The 18,387-nt window shown below is 57.9% G+C and overlaps 1 protein-coding gene and 1 non-coding gene across 4 annotated transcripts in view; both read left to right on the forward strand.

Annotated features, from left to right (window-relative positions):
- SRCIN1 (SRC kinase signaling inhibitor 1) overlaps positions 1-18,387 on the forward strand; it is a 64,851-nt gene that overhangs the window by 31,395 nt on the left and 15,069 nt on the right. For all 3 annotated transcript variants that reach the window (XM_037149897.2, XM_037149898.2, XM_053656623.1), the window contains 11 exons: positions 2,843-2,866; positions 6,555-6,750; positions 7,309-7,507; positions 7,960-8,053; positions 8,507-9,354; positions 10,408-10,500; positions 10,693-10,736; positions 11,032-11,219; positions 12,153-12,328; positions 17,795-17,925; positions 18,079-18,226. In XM_037149897.2, coding sequence (XP_037005792.2) covers positions 2,843-2,866; positions 6,555-6,750; positions 7,309-7,507; positions 7,960-8,053; positions 8,507-9,354; positions 10,408-10,500; positions 10,693-10,736; positions 11,032-11,219; positions 12,153-12,328; positions 17,795-17,925; positions 18,079-18,226 — 2,141 coding nt within the window. The remainder of the gene's footprint in view (positions 1-2,842; positions 2,867-6,554; positions 6,751-7,308; positions 7,508-7,959; positions 8,054-8,506; positions 9,355-10,407; positions 10,501-10,692; positions 10,737-11,031; positions 11,220-12,152; positions 12,329-17,794; positions 17,926-18,078; positions 18,227-18,387) is intronic.
- Positions 5,282-5,387, forward strand: LOC119052673 (U6 spliceosomal RNA). Its single transcript, XR_005083174.2, has one exon. It is a non-coding gene; the product is annotated as a U6 spliceosomal RNA (small nuclear RNA).

The following is an 18,387-nucleotide window of genomic DNA, read 5'->3' on the forward strand; positions in this document are numbered from 1 at the left end:
TCCCCCTAGAAGGACACTGAGTTGCCAGGAGACTGTCTCATTCCTGGTGGGGCCAACATAAAATAGGGTCATTCGTCCCACTTTCCAAAGAGGAGGGTGGGCGGGACTCACTGCGGGCACTGTCCAGGCCAGCGCCCGAAGGCCCAGGGCTATGATCGCAGCCTCACTCCAAGTCCATGAAGCCCAAACGAAGCGACCCTCCCATCTTTACCCTCTAGTGGGATTCAGCTGGCCTTTCCTGTGGCACTGATGCCACCCAGTCCTTTGCCCTGGTCCCTGCTTGGAACCCCTCCCTGGCAGGTCTGACTGCCCCATGGATGTGCCAGTCTTGGGACCCTGAGGCAGGCCCACGAGGACATAGTCAGTATGGCTGTGGACGGGCCCCATCCCTGAACCCCTGCCGGAATTGTGAGGCGGGCCCCAGTAGCCATCTGCATGGACTGATTGGACGTGCGGGCTAAGTGGGGGTGGGGCATCTTCTGCCACTTTTGAATCAGGTGCACCTACCTGACACGTGGTGTCCAGGACATTGTAGGCATGGGACTTTGGCTGAGGTGGCCAGAGGCACCCACCCTAGCTAGTGGGGCAAAGGAGGGACGAGACCTTTTCTTTGTATGCCTGTCTGCTGTGTTGGGTGCTCCTACATCTAGTGTGTGTCTGTGTACGTATGTGTGGGTGTGTCTCCTTGGCCCTCTGTGTTTCTGTGACTCTCTGGGGGACATTCGAGGGGTGTGACTGGGGCCAGTGCCTCTGTCTCTGCCTGGAGTGGCGCCTGTGGCGGTGTGTGTCAGGGGGGAGTCAGGGCCCTGCGGGGGCTGCGTGTCTGTGCAGGAGTGGGGATGGGCCACCTCCGAGTGCCTCCGTCTCTGAGTGTGCTTGTTTCTGGGGTGGTTTCTGACCATGGAGGCTTCTCTCGAAGTGCTTGTGTCCTTTTGTGGGTGTGTTTTGTCGCTTTGGGTGTGCCTGTGGTGATGTCCTCATCAAGGATGTGTGGGAGTCAGTGCATGGGCTCGGCGTGGTGCAGGGGCTGCGGGAGGCCCGAGTGTACACAGGGTGGTGGTGGTGGTGAATGAAAGACAGCAGCCTTCTCTGCAGAGCTGTCCGTCACCACGGGCGCTGCAGACATGATTCTCATCGTAAACCCGCCAGTGCCCTCTGCCTGGCTCTGCCTGGCCCCCACGTGTCCACTCTCTCTGCCGCCCCTCCTCTTCCCAAGGCCACAGGCAGCTGTGTCAAGAGCCTGTTACTTCAGCCCCGTGCCTCCCCTCCCCTCGGCATTTGTGGGCACCCCTGGCACCCATGGGGGTGGCATGTGTCCATAGATTGTTCCAGGCACTGGCTGGGGCACAGACTTTGCTGTCCCCTTTCCTTGCCTGCCATGTTACAATACTATTTTTTGCATCTCTGAGATCCAGTGCCAGAGGGAGAGTGGGGGATCGTAGCTCAGACCAGGTAGATAGGAGTGGCCCTGGAGAGCGAACCAGTGTACCCCCGCTCTGGCCTGGCGTCACCCCCGCCCTAAAAAGCCTCTATTCCAGCCCCTGTTCAACTCCTCTTTGTCACTAAAGCATTCGGGTGACCCAAGATGCCCCGATGTTGGGTTCTTCTCCCACTGGGGACCCTTCAGTGTCCCTCTCCTCTGCCAGCGGCTCTGAGGCTTGGGGAATCTTGTTTGTTGGTGCCAGGCACCCCAGGGCCAGGCCATCTGCTGCCTCTTGTCTTCCCGCTGAGGCTGGCACCGGTCAGCAGGGTGCCCTTGGCTTTGCCAAGAATCGGTCAGGCCCCCGGGCCACTCCTTCCTGTCCTCAGCAATCCGAAAGGGCTTTCTGCCCTCCAGGGGAGGCCAGGTGTCCCCGGGTCACTGTGGATGAGGAGGAATCTGAGCCCCCTCCCCCTATGCTAGGTGTGCAAACAGCCCTGCCCTCTCCTCTCTCGGCCACAGGGTGTTGCCCACGCTCTCACTCCCCCCAAACCCCTCTGCTGCCCGAGGCTGCCACCCATTGCCCGGGGCTGTGAGGTGGCTGACACCAGCCCACCTTGCTCTGTGACCCGGGTTCATTGTGTTAACGGGCCTTTCCGCCCTGGCCTTGGTCTCAGGCCTCCCTCTTCCACTGCCTGCCCCATCAAGCCTCCTGGGGTCCAGTTCTAACTCCTCTGTGCTTCACTCACATACTTTCTGCTCATCCAACCTGTTAAGTCCACAGAAGTTTGCTCGGCATTTAAGCCCACTCCGCAGGCCCCAGCCCCCTTTTTGCAGCCTAATCTCTACCCTCCCAGGCCCTGTACCCCAGCCAATGGGATACTGGACTATTCCCGCTCCACACACTCTGTTCATCTGCCCCAGGGCACTTGCCAGCGCTTTCCCCTCTGCTCTGCTTGCCTTTACCCAATCTGAGCCGCTCATTTTTCAAGAGCTGGCTGAAATGCCACCACTTCCAGGAGGAGTTTCCTGGCCTGCCACAACCAGATGCCATTTCTCTGACCCCGCGGCTCTGATTCATTTCTGCCACAGTCTCATGGGTTCCCTGTATCACCGTCATTGGTGTTTTTTCCCACCTGCAACTTTCTGAGGACAGTTACTGTGACTGGAGAGTGTGTCTTGTAAATATCTGGAGTGGATCTCTCCACCCGCACCCCCGGAGCTTGCTCTGGGCCGTCCCGGGTCTCAGCAGACTACGGAGGTACCAGGCAGAGCTTCCTACCTGCTCCTGGGAGGGTAGGGGGGGCCCTGAGGGCCTCTGTCCCAGGGCCTAGTGCCGAGCTCCAAAGGTCTCTAACCCACCCCTGCCCCTTCGCTCCCCACCCAACCCTTCATAACCATCTCTTCTCTTGTTTCCATCAGCAGCCAAACTACTGGAGTTTCAAGGTCAGTGCGCGCTGCTTCTGCCTCCGTGACAACTGCATGTGCTCTCCTGCCCGACCTCTCCCTGCATACGCTTTGCACAGGGGTGTGTGGCTGCACGGGACCCTCTGGCGCGGGCAGAGGGCCTTGGGACTGCAGGCTGTGGCTGCTGCTTTGAGTCCGGGTTTGCCTGCCAGGGGCTTGTGGACTCAGTGTGGGAGTTCCGGCCGCCCCTGCTGGGGATCCGAGTTGGGGATACTCAGGCTTCCCCAGGCCACGACTGCTGGCTCTGAGGCAGGGGCCTGGATCCCCCAATCTTGTTGAGGGCCCTGTTCTCTGAACTCAGATCCTAGAACTTCATCTTCCAGGGAGGCCTTGGGACTGTGATGGGTCTCTCATCCTGTTCTGGCTTTTTCCACCATGGGGAGCTGGTCAATACCAGGCAAGAGACTCACAGCCCTGCACCCCTAAACCTGTTGCCTGGGTGGAGTGCTAATCTAAACTCAGGGATGGGGGCCTTCCTGCCTCCTCTGGGGAGTCTGGACTTTCTATAGCCAAGGAGCTGTGTGCCCCTCCAGGGCATCCTACAGACCCCTTAGGATGCTCCAGGGCATCCTCCGCCCCAAGGGGGAGCACCTTGGGGCCCCTCTGCCGTCTTCCTTAGCACCCAGGCCCAGAGCTGAACCAAGTTAGACTACAGCTTGTGTCCTGCAGCCTCTGGCCCCTCAAGTCTCAAGCATCATGACAGGGATTGAGAGGTATCTACCCCAGACTCCCCAGTGTCATCTTGCAGCAAGCGTCCTGTTTGCATGCATTCGCCCAGAGAGACGTCCTTGAATCAGAGAATCACGGCGTCAGGCATAGACTTTCTGGGGGAGGCAGTAGAGTGGAGTGGTTTAATTCAAGAGCCACACCACCTGGCGGTGAATTCCAGTCTGCTACTAACTAGTTAGGTGACCTGAGCAAGTTATGTAAGCCCCGGGGCCCGGTTTCTGCTCTGTAGGCACAACAATATCTGCATCGCAGAGCCTCTGTGAAGAGGGAAGAAATAGATGCTGCGTGTCCTGAGCACCGCGCCTGGCTCACAGGGCGCCCTCCCTCGAGGCTCATGTCATCCACCTCTAGAATCACAGGGGCTGACTCGATTCCCAAATCAGAATCATTCTGGGGACTTGTCGGAATCTTGAACCCCATGCCCCACACCCCAGAGATTCTAATTCCGGGAATGTGGGGCCCAGGAAAGTGTCTTTGAAAGCCCCCAAATGATTCTGCCCCAGTCCGTGGAGTGTTCGGGAACCTCCAGGCCCAGTCTGTGGCCCCCCTCACAGCTCCCTCTGTCTGATCTCAGGCCAGGAGTCATCGGCTCCCTGGAAGGCCTCCAGTGACAGGTGCTCGCTGCTTGCCCTAGCAGCCCCTTTCCTACCTTTGGGAAGCTCTGCCTGAATCACTCTTTTGTATTCTCGCCATCTCCCTCCTAATCGGGAAGTCCTCCTACACGTTACGCTTTCCTCTGCCCTGCTGTCTCACCCCAGGGATGGAGAGATTGACAACAGGCTTTCTCTCTTCTAAAGAGGGTTTCCTACGAAAGCCGTGAGACTAGAAGGGTGGCCAGGATGGAGGCAGGGCCATGGGGCGGGGAACGTGGGCATCTCTTCCCTCAGGCCCCCCTGTGCGGGGTCCTGCCTTCGCAGGACCCCGTAGTCCCTGGGATCCCCGCCCAGGGCCCTTCATTCTGGCCACTCTTCCATCTTCTCACTGGAAGCCCACCTGTGCCCCCCAGGCACTGTGGCCACCTCCTGCTCTTCATCCCTGCTAGCTGCTCCTTCTGCCTTAACTCTAGCCCCTCATCCACACCAGCCAGGCAACCACTGACCTTCCAGTTGCTTGGCAACCCCATCACCACCAGACCAGACCTGGTTTCCCATATTGCCTCAGGGCTGAGGTGAGAGAGAAGGTCACGGTCTGGCACTGGCGGTCGGCCCAGACCTGAGCTGTGCGACCCAAAGCCTGGGAGTGGGCATCCTCCTGTCCCCCTCAGCACCCCCATTCCCGCACCGCCTCCCCCCTCCCAGGACCCATGCCCACCCACGGTCAGGGCATTGTACTTGAGGCTGGACACCCCCTGAGGTCCCCAAGCCTGTCCTTCCACATCCCTCAGCCCTTGAGGCCACTTTGGGGACAGCTTGGCACATTGCCCATCAGAGGAAGATGTCCTCTCTTTTCGAGAGTGCTAATCCAATTGGAACATTAAATTGAGTTAATATGAAGATGGAGATTAATTAGGGGTTAATCAGGATTTGGGGGAAGGAGAGAACCGGGAAGAGAATAAATGTTTCCTTTTTAGAGGTACTTTTACTGTCTTTTTTTTAACAGTTATAAAAGTGACATTCTGATTGCGCAAAATTTGCCCATCAGAAAAACGTATAAGGTAAAAAGAGAGTGCTTGCTTCGGCAGCACATCTACTAAAATTGGAAGGATACGGGAAGGTTAGCACGCCTCTGCGCAAGGCTGGCACTCGAACTCTGAAAAAGAGAAGCTGTCTCGACCCCAAGACAACCGATGTTAATGGTTTTGAGTGATTTGCTGTTTAAAATGGGCAATTAATTTTATAGAGGAATACAATTGGGCAACATGATTTTTCCTGATAATATGTGTGTAATACTTATATGCATATGTAATCTATATATGTACGTAATGTACATAACATGAAATGATGTAGATCTGATATGTTATCTTTCTTAAATGAGTTTCTGACAATGACCAGGTTCGGGGGGAGGGGCCGGGGCAGAATGGCTGGAGCTGTGGTTGAATGGCAGCCCTAGCTTGCAGCCAAAAATAGGCTCTTAAAGTGCAATAGAAACCATGGTGACTCCTTCCCCATGGAGAGAGTAATCAGACTGTCCCCAGGGTAGGGAATGGTCACTGGGCGACGCCCTTCCCAAGCCCCAGCTGTAGCTCTGGCACAAGAGGCTGCCATGGCGGGTGCCAGGGCGGTGTTTTGGGAGGTCAGCTCAGTGGTGTGTGGCGGCACGTACCTTGCAGGGAGGCGCTAAAGCCTAGCAGTTAATGCCATGTGTATGTGTGGATCACACCAGGCTTAGCATGTGCGTTGCATGTAATAGGCCATCTGTGTGAACCTGGGGTCCAGCTGGCTTTGGGGGTTTGGGATGGTTTTCCCAGTTAACCCCAAGTCAAGGGCATTGTGCCCGGCTCCGTGAGGACCCACACCCTGCACTGCCAGAGCTGGTATCCTGGGGCCCTGCCTCCTGCCCCCAGCCCAACCCTCTGAACTCCACGAAGGATAAATTCACCGCTCACCAATCTGTCGCTTAATTAATGTCTGAAACTAATGCCCCGATTTGCTCAGCGATGCTGCTGCTCACCTCAGTGACAAATTTATGTTGTTGTTCTTTGGAAGCTTAAAATAGCAGGTGCGCCCACGGCTCCCACTCAGAGGGTTTCTCGTCTGACTTCCCAGGGCACCCAAGTCCTTTGCCCACTCCTTACCTGCTGGGCATCCCAGGGAGGCCAAGGCCCGGAGAGGCTGGGAACTCTCCTGCAGCCACACGGCCAAGTCTGGAGTCCAGGAGACCCTCCTGTGCGTGCCTGTCGCTGGCCAGCGGGGGTTCCCAGGGCCCGGATGGTGCAGCGGGCAGAGGGGGCAGAGCCAAGGGCTCGGCTCCATTCCTTCCATCCGCCTTGCCTCTGCAGACCCGCAGCGCACGCCACACTCAGGGAACCCAGCCCGGGCTGGCAGACCAGGCGGCCAAGCTGTCCTACGCCTCAGCGGAGTCGCTGGAGACCATGTCGGAGGCCGAGCTGCCTCTGGGCTTCAGCAGGATGAACCGCTTCCGACAGAGCCTGCCCCTCTCCCGCTCAGCCAGCCAGACCAAGCTGCGATCGCCAGGTACTGCCCGCCTGTCCACCCTCCTTCTGGCCACTGGCTCCTCCCCCACTCTGCTTGCCCTGTGACACTCTTCATCCGCTTCACCATTCCGTCTTTCACAGCCATCTTTCTGGAAGCCGCTGCCTCCCTTCCCCATCTCCCACCCCCCAGCGATCTCCTCTCCCCAAGAGCCTTTCCTCCTGAGTGTCTCTTCCCGGTGGTCTCCTTCCCTCTCCCCATCCCCCCACTCACCTCTCCATCATCTCTCCCACCCCTCTCCCCTTCATCAAGGACTCCCCCTTCAATTTCTGTCCCACCTGCTCCCGCCCCCAGTTCCATTTCCTCACCTAGGCTCCAGCCTGCCTGGGGTCACGGAGGTGGCTTCAGAGGTCAGCAGCATGAGGAGCGCCTGGGTGCATCTGCACTCTGGAGCAGCGTCGGGTCTCAGACCCTGCCTCTGTGGGACCGGCGCGGCTGCGGAAGCGCCCCCGCGCTCCCCCGGCCAGCGGCAGCGCCGTCGTGGTGGTGGTGCTGGTGGCAGCGGCAGAGGCCGCGGCAATGACGGCGTCTCCTTCGCAGGGGTGCTGTTCCTGCAGTTCGGGGAAGAAACTCGGCGGGTGCACATCACGCACGAGGTCAGCAGCCTGGACACGCTGCACGCACTCATCGCGCACATGTTCCCGCAGAAGCTCACCATGGGCATGCTTAAGTCGCCCAACACCGCCATCCTCATCAAAGACGAGGCGCGCAACGTCTTCTATGAACTGGAGGATGTTCGGTGGGCGTGGCCCCGAGGGGGGGTGGAATGAGTGGGCTTTCGTGTACTTCTCCTCTGTGGGGGGCTTGATTATGCAGGCCATTCCCCAGCCCCCTCTAGTCCCCCTCCCCCGTCCTTCGTCTTTCCTCCCCAAGCCCTGCCACCCCGCCCCCTTCCTCGGTCATCTCAGCCCCACCCCCTTCCCTGTAAATCGTCCTCCTCTGCTGGTTCCGGGAGTCTTGAGCTGACCTGAAACTGGCCGTGGGGCCGAGGAAGCGGACCGGGTGGGGGAGGCTGCTGGGTGTGTGTGTTGGTGGCAGGTGGCCTGAGGCACGAGATCCACTGAGCAAGGAGTTAGACAGGGGCTGGAGCTCTTTGCTCCTCTTGCCATCCCTCTTCCCCTCCTTGAAGTAGCTGCCGCTCCTCAACGCAGGGCTCGGAGATGGTGACCCTCTGACCCTCCCCCCCTCCAGGGACATCCAGGACCGCAGTATTATCAAGATCTATAGGAAGGAGCCACTTTACGCTGCTTTCCCTGGCTCACACCTCACCAACGGGGATCTCCGGGTATGGCTGGGGGTGCCCAGGGGTTGGGGAGGCTGGGCAGATAGGGTCCGGGAGCGTAGTAATTGGTCATCAGGAACCAGGCCCAACTTTGGAGAAGAAAACTTAGAGACCGAAGCAGAAGGGGCCTCCATTAATGGTGGGGTCGTGGGTCTCTCCAACACACCTCTAGGTATCCTAGACGACTCTTCCCGGAACCACTCTTTCCCGTTGGGCTTCCCCGCCCCTCACCGTAGCGTGGGCTGTAGGTTGCCCGTCTGGGCTTCTCCATCCGCCGCTTCTTTCTGCATTTGGAGAGCCCGGCTGGGAGAGGGGCCCAGGATACAACAGCCAGAGCGAGGGAAGGCAGAGAGCAGAAGGGCCTTTCCAAGTGTCAGGGGGAGGGTGCTGGCTCCGCCAGCAAGGGCACCGCTTTGTGACCATCCCTGTGGGGATCCGGGCCTGTCTTCCGAACAGCGAGAGATGGTGTACGCCTCGAGGGAGTCGTCGCCGACGCGGCGCCTCAACAACCTGTCGCCCGCACCGCACCTGGCGTCCGGCTCGCCGCCGTCCGGGCTGCCGTCCGGGCTGCCGTCGGGCTCCCCGTCGCGCTCGCGCCTCTCCTACGCCGGGGGGCGCCCGCCCTCCTACGCCGGCAGCCCGGTGCACCACGCGGCCGAGCGGCTTGGGGGCGCCCCGGCTGCGCAGGGCGTCAGCCCCAGCCCCAGCGCCATCCTGGAGCGGCGCGACGTGAAGCCGGATGAGGACCTGGCGAACAAGGCGGGCGGCATGGTGCTGGTGAAGGGCGAGGGCCTCTACGCCGACCCCTACGGGCTGCTCCACGAGGGCCGCCTGAGCCTGGCCGCGGCGGCCGGCGACCCGTTCGCCTACCCGGGTGCCGGCGGCCTCTACAAGCGCGGCTCCGTGCGCTCGCTCAGCACCTACTCGGCCGCCGCGCTGCAGTCCGACCTCGAGGACTCACTGTACAAGGCGGCGGGCGGCGGCCCTCTCTACGGGGACGGCTACGGCTTCCGCCTGCCGCCCTCGTCGCCGCAGAAGCTGGCCGACTTGGCAGCGCCGCCCGGAGGCCCCCCGCCGCCTCACAGTCCCTACTCCGGGCCGCCCAGTCGCGGATCACCGGTGCGCCAATCCTTCCGAAAGGACTCGGGCTCTTCCGTCTTCGCAGAGAGCCCCGGAGGCAAAACCCGCAGTACCGGGGGCTCCTCCACGGCCGGAGTCCCCCCTTCTGAGCTCTTCCCCGGGCCTGGGGAGCGTCCGCTCGTTGGGTTTGGGCCGCCTGTGCCAGCGAAGGACACAGAAACCAGGTGAGGGACACTCACGAGGCCTCAGGGCCCGGGAGGGAGGCGGCCGGGGGGGGGGCGAGGGGACACCACAGAGTTCGTGGCAGGGTTGTTGTGTCCTGGACACTGAGACCCCGGAGTCCTTTGTGGACCCGAAGTAGCCTAGTGGGGTCACCAGGGTATCTTGAATGAGGCAGGCAAGGCAATGGAAAGGTGGACGTGGTATTTTCCTTCTGTTTGCGAGACCTCAGGGGTGACTAAAGGGCCCCAGACAAAGACTCCGGACACCTGGGTTTACACCAGTTCCCTGAACCTGTTTCCCTAACCAAGACCCGGGCTGAATCTCTTTAGTGCCTTTCTCGCCCGGACAGGACGTGCAGCCGAGAGCTGTCCAGCACAGGGCCTGCTGAAGTCCACTGGGGCGGGGGGGTGCTGGTAAGAAATAGGGCTGGGGAGAGAGAGGCACATTCGCTTAGGTAGCCTCTGCTTTGGGGAGCTCTTGCCCATCATTCAGCTCCTTCCTAAGGACGCAGGGCTGGAGGAGGTGACCAGGGCACTGACCTGCCCACCTCTGCCCTCGGGCAGTGCTGCTGAGAGGTAAGAAGTGATTTACATTCACACAGGTCTTCAGTGGCCTGTGTGCCTGGCAGTGCACTGGGCCCTGTCAACACCAAGCTGGGCAAACCCAGCTCTGCCCTGTTGAGTGGGGGAGACATAGTTTAAAAATCCCTGTACTTCGTCTGGGAGGCTGTACAAGGACTCCCTCAAGGCTGCTGGGGACTCTGGGATGGCTTCAGAGAAGAGGTAGAGAGGAGGGCGTAGCAGGTGAGGGGAAAATGTGTGGCATTGCTGAGACGCAAGGGCGGGGCCCAGTGGGAGCCAGTGGTGAGGGGTGAGGCTGCAGAGGGAAGGGTGCCTGTCAGATGGAGACGGGCTTACCAGTGTTATATGGGGGGGTCAGCTGTGGACTTGATCCTTAGGTGTTGGGACCCTTTGAATTGTCTGTGTAATAGGGGGCTGGGCAGGAGGGATCCAGTGCCTAGAAAAGGGTTTGCTCGAAGCCACCATCCTCCCCAGGGAGCGCATGGAGGCCATGGAGAAGCAGATTGCCAGCCTCACAGGCCTGGTGCAGAGTGCCCTACTACGAGGTTCGGAGCCCGAGACCCCCAGGTGAGCACTTCTCCCAGCACCAGTTAGGGCCTGTGGCTGGGGCAAGAGGAAGGGGAGGCGGGCAAGGGAGCCCTGGGCTCAGCTCTGCCAGTGTGACTCTGGGTGTGGTGCCCTTCTCTGGGTCTCCATCCTGGGATCAGGGGGCTGGAGACTCATGGGCCCTCTGATAATCATTTTTTCCCTGTGTCACAGTGAGAAGATAGAAGGCTCCAACGGAGCAGCTACACCCTCTGCACGTGAGTGACCTTCCTCCCCTCCTCCACAGGTCCTCAAACTCTCCAAGCCTCAGATTCCCAGTCTGTAAAGTGGGGAGTTAAACAGCTATATCGCTGGGCTTGAAAGGATGAATGTGTAGTCACCTCAGCCCAAGATGGCTTTGCCCTGGCCCCCCCCCCCCAGAAGGGCTGACTACCATCTGGGGCAGGGAGTCTGAGTCATGTGCCTCTGTGGCTACTGTATGTGGGGGACCTTGCCCCAACGCTTCCAAGGCTCCTGATCCGTTCTTCTCCCATCCTTGTGGTCCCTGTGCAGCCTGCGGGTCAGGTGGCCGGAGCAGCGGGGCCACTCCGGTGTCTGGCCCTCCCGCACCCTCAGCCAGCAGCACCCCTGCGGGACAGCCCAGTGCCATCAGCCGTCTGCAGATGCAGCTGCACCTGCGTGGTCTCCAGAACAGCACCAGTGACCTGCGCGGCCAACTTCAGCAATTGCGGAAGCTCCAGGTACCGCTCCCTCCAGGACCGCTCCCTCCAGGACCTCGCTCCTGCCCCGCCCCCTCAGGACCCACCCACTTGCCCTGAAACTTTTTCCCATAAGTCCCGCCCCATCCTCTACTGGCTCAACCGAGCCTGGAGCCCTTCCCTGGGCCCCTCTCCGAATGCTTTCTCCCCTTTCCCTCTCTCAAGTTCCTGCCCCCCTCCCTGACTTTCTGTGTCCCCTTGGGCGGAAGCCCTTTCCCCAGATCCCGTCAGCTCCCCCGCCCTGTCCCGCCTGGCAGATGGTCCCCCCAGTGAGGAGCCTGGCATCACTGTGCCCGCTCCTCCAGAGGGCCCTAGAGCCCGTCAGGTGAGACTAATGAGCAGAGACAGGCTGGAGGGGGGGCAGAGAGTTGCCATCTGGGCAACAGATAAGATCTCACCCACACCCACCATTGCCCCAACTTGGCTTTAGAATTGGGTTCGAAGATTAAGTTGGTCTTCTCGTCCCAGCCACGGAAACTCGATCAAACCCCAGAGCTTGAGTCCATCGGAGCCATGGCCATGCAGCAGCAGGGTCCTACATAGGGCCACTCGTCCCCCAGATATCCTGTTCTCCTTGCCTCTCTGTTTCCCCAGCACAGTAACCTTGTCCTCCGCCCCCTCACCATCCCACCCCTTCGCTACTGCTCACTTCACAGTCATGCAGCCGCACCTTCTGCATGGGCCAACTGAGCACTCTTCACTGCCCTATCCCCACGCCGTTCCCCTCCTGCCTCTGTTCCCCAGAACTTAGCTCTTGGCTTCTGCCCCCCACCATCCCACCCGAAAGGCAGCTGCATCTGCTGTGGAGCACGCCCGGCATTGGGCTGTCCTCTGCCTGCCTTCTCCCGGCCCTTTCCCTGATGCGTGCTTCCATCCCCTCCCACCCCGGTCCATCGGTCCCTCTGCATTCGGCAGCTACAAAACGTGGAGTCGTTACGCGCGCTCCTGAAGGGCACGGAGGCGGAGCTGAGCATGCGCGTGTCGGAGGCGGCGCGGCGGCAAGAGGACCCGCTGCAGCGACAGCGCACCCTGGTGGAGGAGGAGCGGCTGCGCTACCTCAACGACGAGGAGCTCATTACCCAGCAGCTCAAGTGAGGCTGGGCCCCGCGGCGGAGGGAGGGCTGGGGCTGCGGGTGCGGCCAGAGTGGCGCGCAGCCTGGTTTCACTAGGAGGCGCAGCTCCTCCCGTCCTTCCGAATCACAGGTGACGTCGGTCTGTTCTGAAGCCTGATTTCCTTCTCCTGTGTGGCCTGATTTCCCTGTGACCCACAAACCTTTGACCTTCTGGCACAATTCCTGACTTTTTTTCTGGCTGGATGCCTGAGTTTGCTCTGGTCTTTTCTTCCTAATGGCCCAGTCTGGAGACACCATGGCCTGCGGCCTTACTTTCATGTGGCCAGCTGCCTGATTTCACTCTGCCCTGTCTGCTTTCATTCTGGCCTGTGACCGCTGTAAAATGATCCTCCCCTAGAGTATTCAGGTGGAGAATTCAGGTGCTGCCAGCTTGGCCAGCTTGGTCAGCTTGGTGCAGACCAGCCACAGTTGGCTGCACTCCAGTCCCTTAATTTCTGAGACCAGGTATAGCCACGGAAAAACCCTTCTCCCGTCCTAGTACACCTGTAGCTTTTCCAGGAGGAATGAAGAATAGAGAACACCCCATGCCCAAATGCTTAGACATGGAAGGGTTAACAGAAGACAGTCCTTTGAACCAAATTTAGCAAATAGCTGTCTGGCCAAGATTCGATTGTCTGGCACCACTGAAGGAAGAAGCTGCCTTTAAGAAGAAGCTGCTTTTCACTGTCCAGTGTGTGAACACCCCCCAGGCCTGCCCCAGCTGTGGCCTTCCCTTGTCAGAGACAGAGGCCCTGCTGCTTTCTCTGGCCTCCCTCTTGGTGACACAGGGCATAAGGGGTCCTGAGGTCCAGTTCCAGCACCGAGAGGCTGTGTGATCAGGGTGGCTTCTGTCCTTCTCTGTGCTGTGACTTCCTCACCTGTGCCCAGTATTAAGATTTTTGCAGTTCCTTCCAGAGAGGGATTGGGTGCCATTGGCCAGTGACTCAGGGACCCAGGAGAGGCTGCTCAGAGGAGCCCGGCTTCCTCACCAGGTCACATTTGATTGTAGCTCTGGCCAGGGGCTGCTTGAGAACTGCCCCTGCCCCTCAGCCTTGGGGCCACGTGGCCTGGTGGTGCGTGTGCCAAGATCCCTGTGACCCCCCGTAGCTGAGATGAAATAAGGGGTCATCCCACTTAGAGAAAAGCTGGCTGTAGCTACTCCCTCGCTCCAGGTGTGAAAACTTAGTGACAGCCCTTGTGAGATCTCCCAGTAGACTGGCAGCTGCCATCCCCCCAACCTGGGGAATTCTATTACCTGGCTTTTCTGTCCTCTCCTTGCCCCTTTTCACTTAGCATATAGGAGCTGGGTTGGAATTTTCAAAGGGGACTTTATTGAGACATTAAAGGAAAATAAAAGGAAGTATAAAAACACCGAGAAATGAAAGGACAGATTTATGCTTTTGTCATAAGAGTGTCTGGTCCTCAGCTTTCTGGGCCCTTGGTTCCCTAGGAACATGCAGACTCACGCCCCCTGCTGTGTTGCTCAGAGCGCTCACTTGAGAGAGAGCTTAGGGGACAATAGGTTGCTTTCGCAGGATTTTCCGCCCACTTTGAAGGGGGCTCCTGCCCTTTTTTTTTTTTTTAAAGATTTAATTAATTTATTTATTTTTTAGAGAGATGGGGAAGGGAGGGAGAAAGAGAGGGAGTGAAACATCAATGTGTGGTTGCCTCTAGAACACACCATACTGAGGATATGGTCTGCAACCCAGACACGTGCCCTGACTGGGAATCAAACCAGCGATGCTTTGGTTCGCAGGCCGGCGCTCAATCCACTGAGCTACGCCAGCCAGGGTAGGGCTCTTGCCTATTCGAGGTGGGACCTGGACTGTGCTACACACCAGCCCTGCGGTGGTTCCACCTTGGCCATGAGGGCCCTCCCTGCCCAGCTTCCATCGCCTCCCCGAGCATTAGGTGGCCCAACAGGCCCTATCTTACCCTCGTACATTTGCTCTGCACCCTCTTGCCCTGGCATCTTGCATGAAGTTAAGACCAATGCTATGCTTCATTCCGCTTGGCTCACTCACCTACACTTAACAGCCAAGCACTTGATCTCTGTGTAGACAGTGCCCTTGGGGGCAGCCTCTGCTGACTGAGACCTTTTGGCCTCTGGAGCCTAACTTGCCCCAACCCAGGGCCAGCTTTTTAGGCACGTGACCAGTGCAGCAGTGACACGAGGCAGCCTGGTTTAGTGCTGTGCCGTCACTGTCTTGGAACCCTTAATGTTCTAACCAGGGTTCGTTTTGCATGGGGCCCTGCAGATTATGCAGCGGGTCTGTCCCTGCCCTCCCCTCTCGGCACCTCCAGGGATAAACCTGGGTCTGCAAAGCCTGACCACTTTCTGATCCCAGTATCTAGACATGGACTGGTCAGGGACTCACGTGCAGAGCCTGCCCAAGTTAGGGCCCCCAAATCCAGGGGCTAATTGAGCCTAAGGCTGGGAGGGTGGTTCCTTCTGCCTGAGAGCTGCCGTGTTGCCTTCTCCTAAAGGCTTACCCGCATCCTCCTTCACGGGAGGGTCTCTTCCTGCTCATGGTGGTGTGTGGGAGCGACTGTTTGACAAAACTGGTGCACCTGAGCCAATCAGCTGCCACACAAAGCAGAGTGGAGGTATTCTTTCCCAAGTGAATATTGCTGAGCCTCTTTTTAAAAAAAGTCTCTCTGCAAATTTTATTGATTGATTGATTAATTGATTGATTGGAGAGAGAGAGAGAAACAGCGATTTGTTGTTCCACTTACTTATGCATTCATCGGTTGCTTCTTGCATGTGCCCTGACTGGGGATCAAACCTACAACACAGTGTATTGGGATGACTCTCTGACCAAAACTACATGGTCAGGGTGAGCCTCTTTTTTCTTTTTTTTTTCTTCAAGACTTTATTTATTTATTTTCAGAGAGGGAAGGGAGAAAGAAAGAGAGGGAGAGAAACATCAGTGTGTGGTTGCCTCTCACGTCCTGCCCACTGGGACCTGGCCTGCAACCTAGGCATGTGCCCTGACTGGGAATTGAACCAGTGACCCTTTGGTTTCCAGGCTGGTGCTCAATCCACTGAGCCACACCAGCCAGGGCTTTTTTTTTTTAATGCCAAAGCCAGTTGTATTAGTTTTAAGGTGGCTAATTAGTTCCTTAGGGTTGCTGCTGTAATAAGTTGTATAATGGTTCAGAAATAATAGACATGCCTTTCTTTCTCATGGAACAGCATTGGGTGGGTTAGTGGAATGGCCCTCCTCCATGTAGTCATTCAGGGACCTGGGCTAATGGAGGTTTGGCCCTCTTCAGTATGTGCCAGGTCACCCACAGGGTCATTGCCTTTCAACCAACAGGAAGGGGAGAGGAGCATAGAAGAGCTTATGTGGAAGGTTTGTATGGGCCAGGCCTTTCATTTATATTTGACTGGCTACATTTCAGTCGAATGGCCACTTCAAAGTGCTGGGGAGGCTGGGACGTGCAGTCTGCTGTCTGAGCTGCTGTCTGTGTGTGGAGGTACCGACAGTTCCCACTCATAGAATTTGTCGTGAGGATTAACTAGGGCAGCAATTTCAACCAGTGCACCGCAAGAGGCACGTTCATGTGCCACAAGAATTTTTAAAACATGCAATAAACTGACCTTTTCCCCCTTAGATTGTCAAATAAAAAATGTCAACACAACGATAGCCATCTGGTGCGAATGAATCAAAATTAGACCTGTTTTTTTGTCAGACCAGCAAAAAATATATTTTTGGTGCGCTGCAGAATTTTGGCACAAGTTCACGTGTGCCATGAAATGAAAAAGGTTGCAAATCGCTGAAATAACGTCATGAAGGGGAAGGGCTGACTGTGGCACCTGGCGTACATTACGTACAGGACGTGGGAGCTCTTACACCGGTCGTGCGGAGTCACGGGATTTTCTCCTGGGCTGCGGTCTGGTTGGATGAAGATGTAGAAGGCATGCTGATGGGGGTTGCTGATGACACGAAGCTCTGAGGGGGAGCAGATCTGTTGGATGGTAGAACTGAGCTTCAGAAGTTGTTCCCGCCTGGAGAGCTGAGCTGACATTTAGCGGACAGGACCTGTTGGGGGGTGCATGTGACGCCCCGCATGTCAGTCAGGGGCGTCAGTGTCTTGAGGGTGGAGCTGAGGTGACCTACCCAGGCAGCAGTTCTTGCTTTCTTCCTTTCTGTTTTCTATTTTCCTTTTTAGAGGTCTCATCCAGATCAGTGTCTCTTTCTTTCTCTCAATCATTCATTCCACAATTATTTACCAGACAGCTATTCTGCTCCAGGCACGCTGCCACGTGCTGAGCATCGGAGATCACGCCGGAAGGCTTGGCTCCTGCTGGCCTGCCTGGAGCTGTGCGGTCCAGCACGTGGGAGGGGCCCCAGGGGCTGGTGGGGCAGGAAGCAGGCCCCAACCCTGAGCGTAGGGAGTAGGGGGAGGTTCCCATGGAGACCTTAGGACGGGTGGGAGTCACGTACACATATATGTGCACATGTGTGTGTGTTGAATGGTGTATTCTAGGCAGAGAAAATTAGAAAGGCCCAGAGAGGGCAGCACATATAAAGACCTCAGAGAAGTTCTGGACGGTTCTAAACAGAAGCAAGCCAGACTGAGGACAGGAGCTGGGGCTGGAGGGACAATAAGAGCAGCCCTCAGGGCCTTACCTCTCACTGACCCTTTTCCATTTGCATTAGCTTATTTAATCCACAGTGGCCCCAGGAGGGAGGAACTCTCGCCACCCCCCTATTTTGGATGAGGACACGGAGGCCTGGCCAGAGGAGGTAGCTTGCCCAAGGTCTGTCTGCGGGCCTGGGCAGAGCTGGGGCTGGAATGTGGCTCTCTGTGACCCTGAGTCAGAGTTTCCGCTCTCACCCGCTTGCCCTTCTCGATTGCCTGGAAGGGTTTGGATTTGACCCTCAGAACGATGGGATCCATCTAGGGTTCAACAGAGTGCGGGGTGCCTTGGTCTGATTTGCACTGTAGAAAGATGTGGGGTGTAAAAACGAGACAAGCACAGCATAAGCCAGTTGAAAATCAAAAGCACTTTTGTCCTCAAAGAAAGAGGCTGTGTCTGGACCATTTGAGAAAAGGTAGGTGGACACGGCGGTGTCGCCCTGCGAGAAAAGAGAGCCCTCCAGGGCACGTGCTGCCGCCTCCCGCTCTCTGAAAGGCTGCCAAGCTCTCTGCTGCTCCTTTGGCAGAGCGAGAATCAGAAGATGCAAGTTACAGGGACCGAGATTTGAGCTGATGTGGCTAAAGATCAGAGCTTCAAAAGGGGATCCAGGGCCCCTGTTAGGGAACTCTTCTGAAGTCTCCTCTCTGAGGTTTGGCATTTCCGATTTCGCTTGGGCTGCGGCCTGATGGATGGCTTTTAATTTTGATCTGATGGTGACCTGATTTCTTTCCAGCTGCCCGATTTCAGGGGGCTGGGCTGGGGCCGGAGGGGCTGAGAGGGTCTCTCTGTGGCTGCAGTGACCTGGAGAAGTCGGTGGAGAAGATCCAGAGGGATGTCTCCCACAACCACCGGCTGGTGCCCGGGCCAGAGCTGGAGGAGAAGGCGCTGGTGCTGAAACAGCTCGGGGAGACGCTGACTGAGCTCAAGGGTGAGCCTGGGGGCCAGTGAACGTGTCTCGTGGCCCAGGTGGGAGTCCCTGCTGCGCCCCTGCCACCTGCCCCGGGCGCTGCCCTTTCTGCCACCCATTCTCCCAGGCCTCTGAGCTGCTGCCCACTCAGCTCACTGCTTGTGGTCCCCGCAGCTCACTTCCCAGGCCTACAGAGCAAGATGCGGGTGGTGCTGCGCGTGGAGGTGGAGGCTGTGAAGTTCCTGAAGGAAGAGCCACAGCGCCTGGACGGGCTACTCAAGCGCTGCCGTGGGGTCACAGACATGCTGGCCCAGATCCGAAGGTCATTCTTTCCCTGACCTCTGGTCACGCGCGTGGCCCAGATTGATAGATCAGCCCGACCCCTTATCCCGACTCCCCTAAAGGTCACTGGTGTGACGACTGGAGTTACACCTCAACTCTGACTTGTCATAGGCTTGGCTGTCCCCAATGCTGGGGGCAGTT

The sequence above is a fragment of the Artibeus jamaicensis genome, unplaced genomic scaffold, assembly GCF_021234435.1.
Source record: "Artibeus jamaicensis isolate MK-2021 breed Jamaican fruit bat unplaced genomic scaffold, CSHL_Jam_final contig_1998, whole genome shotgun sequence".
NCBI classification, from domain to species: domain Eukaryota; kingdom Metazoa; phylum Chordata; class Mammalia; order Chiroptera; family Phyllostomidae; genus Artibeus; species Artibeus jamaicensis.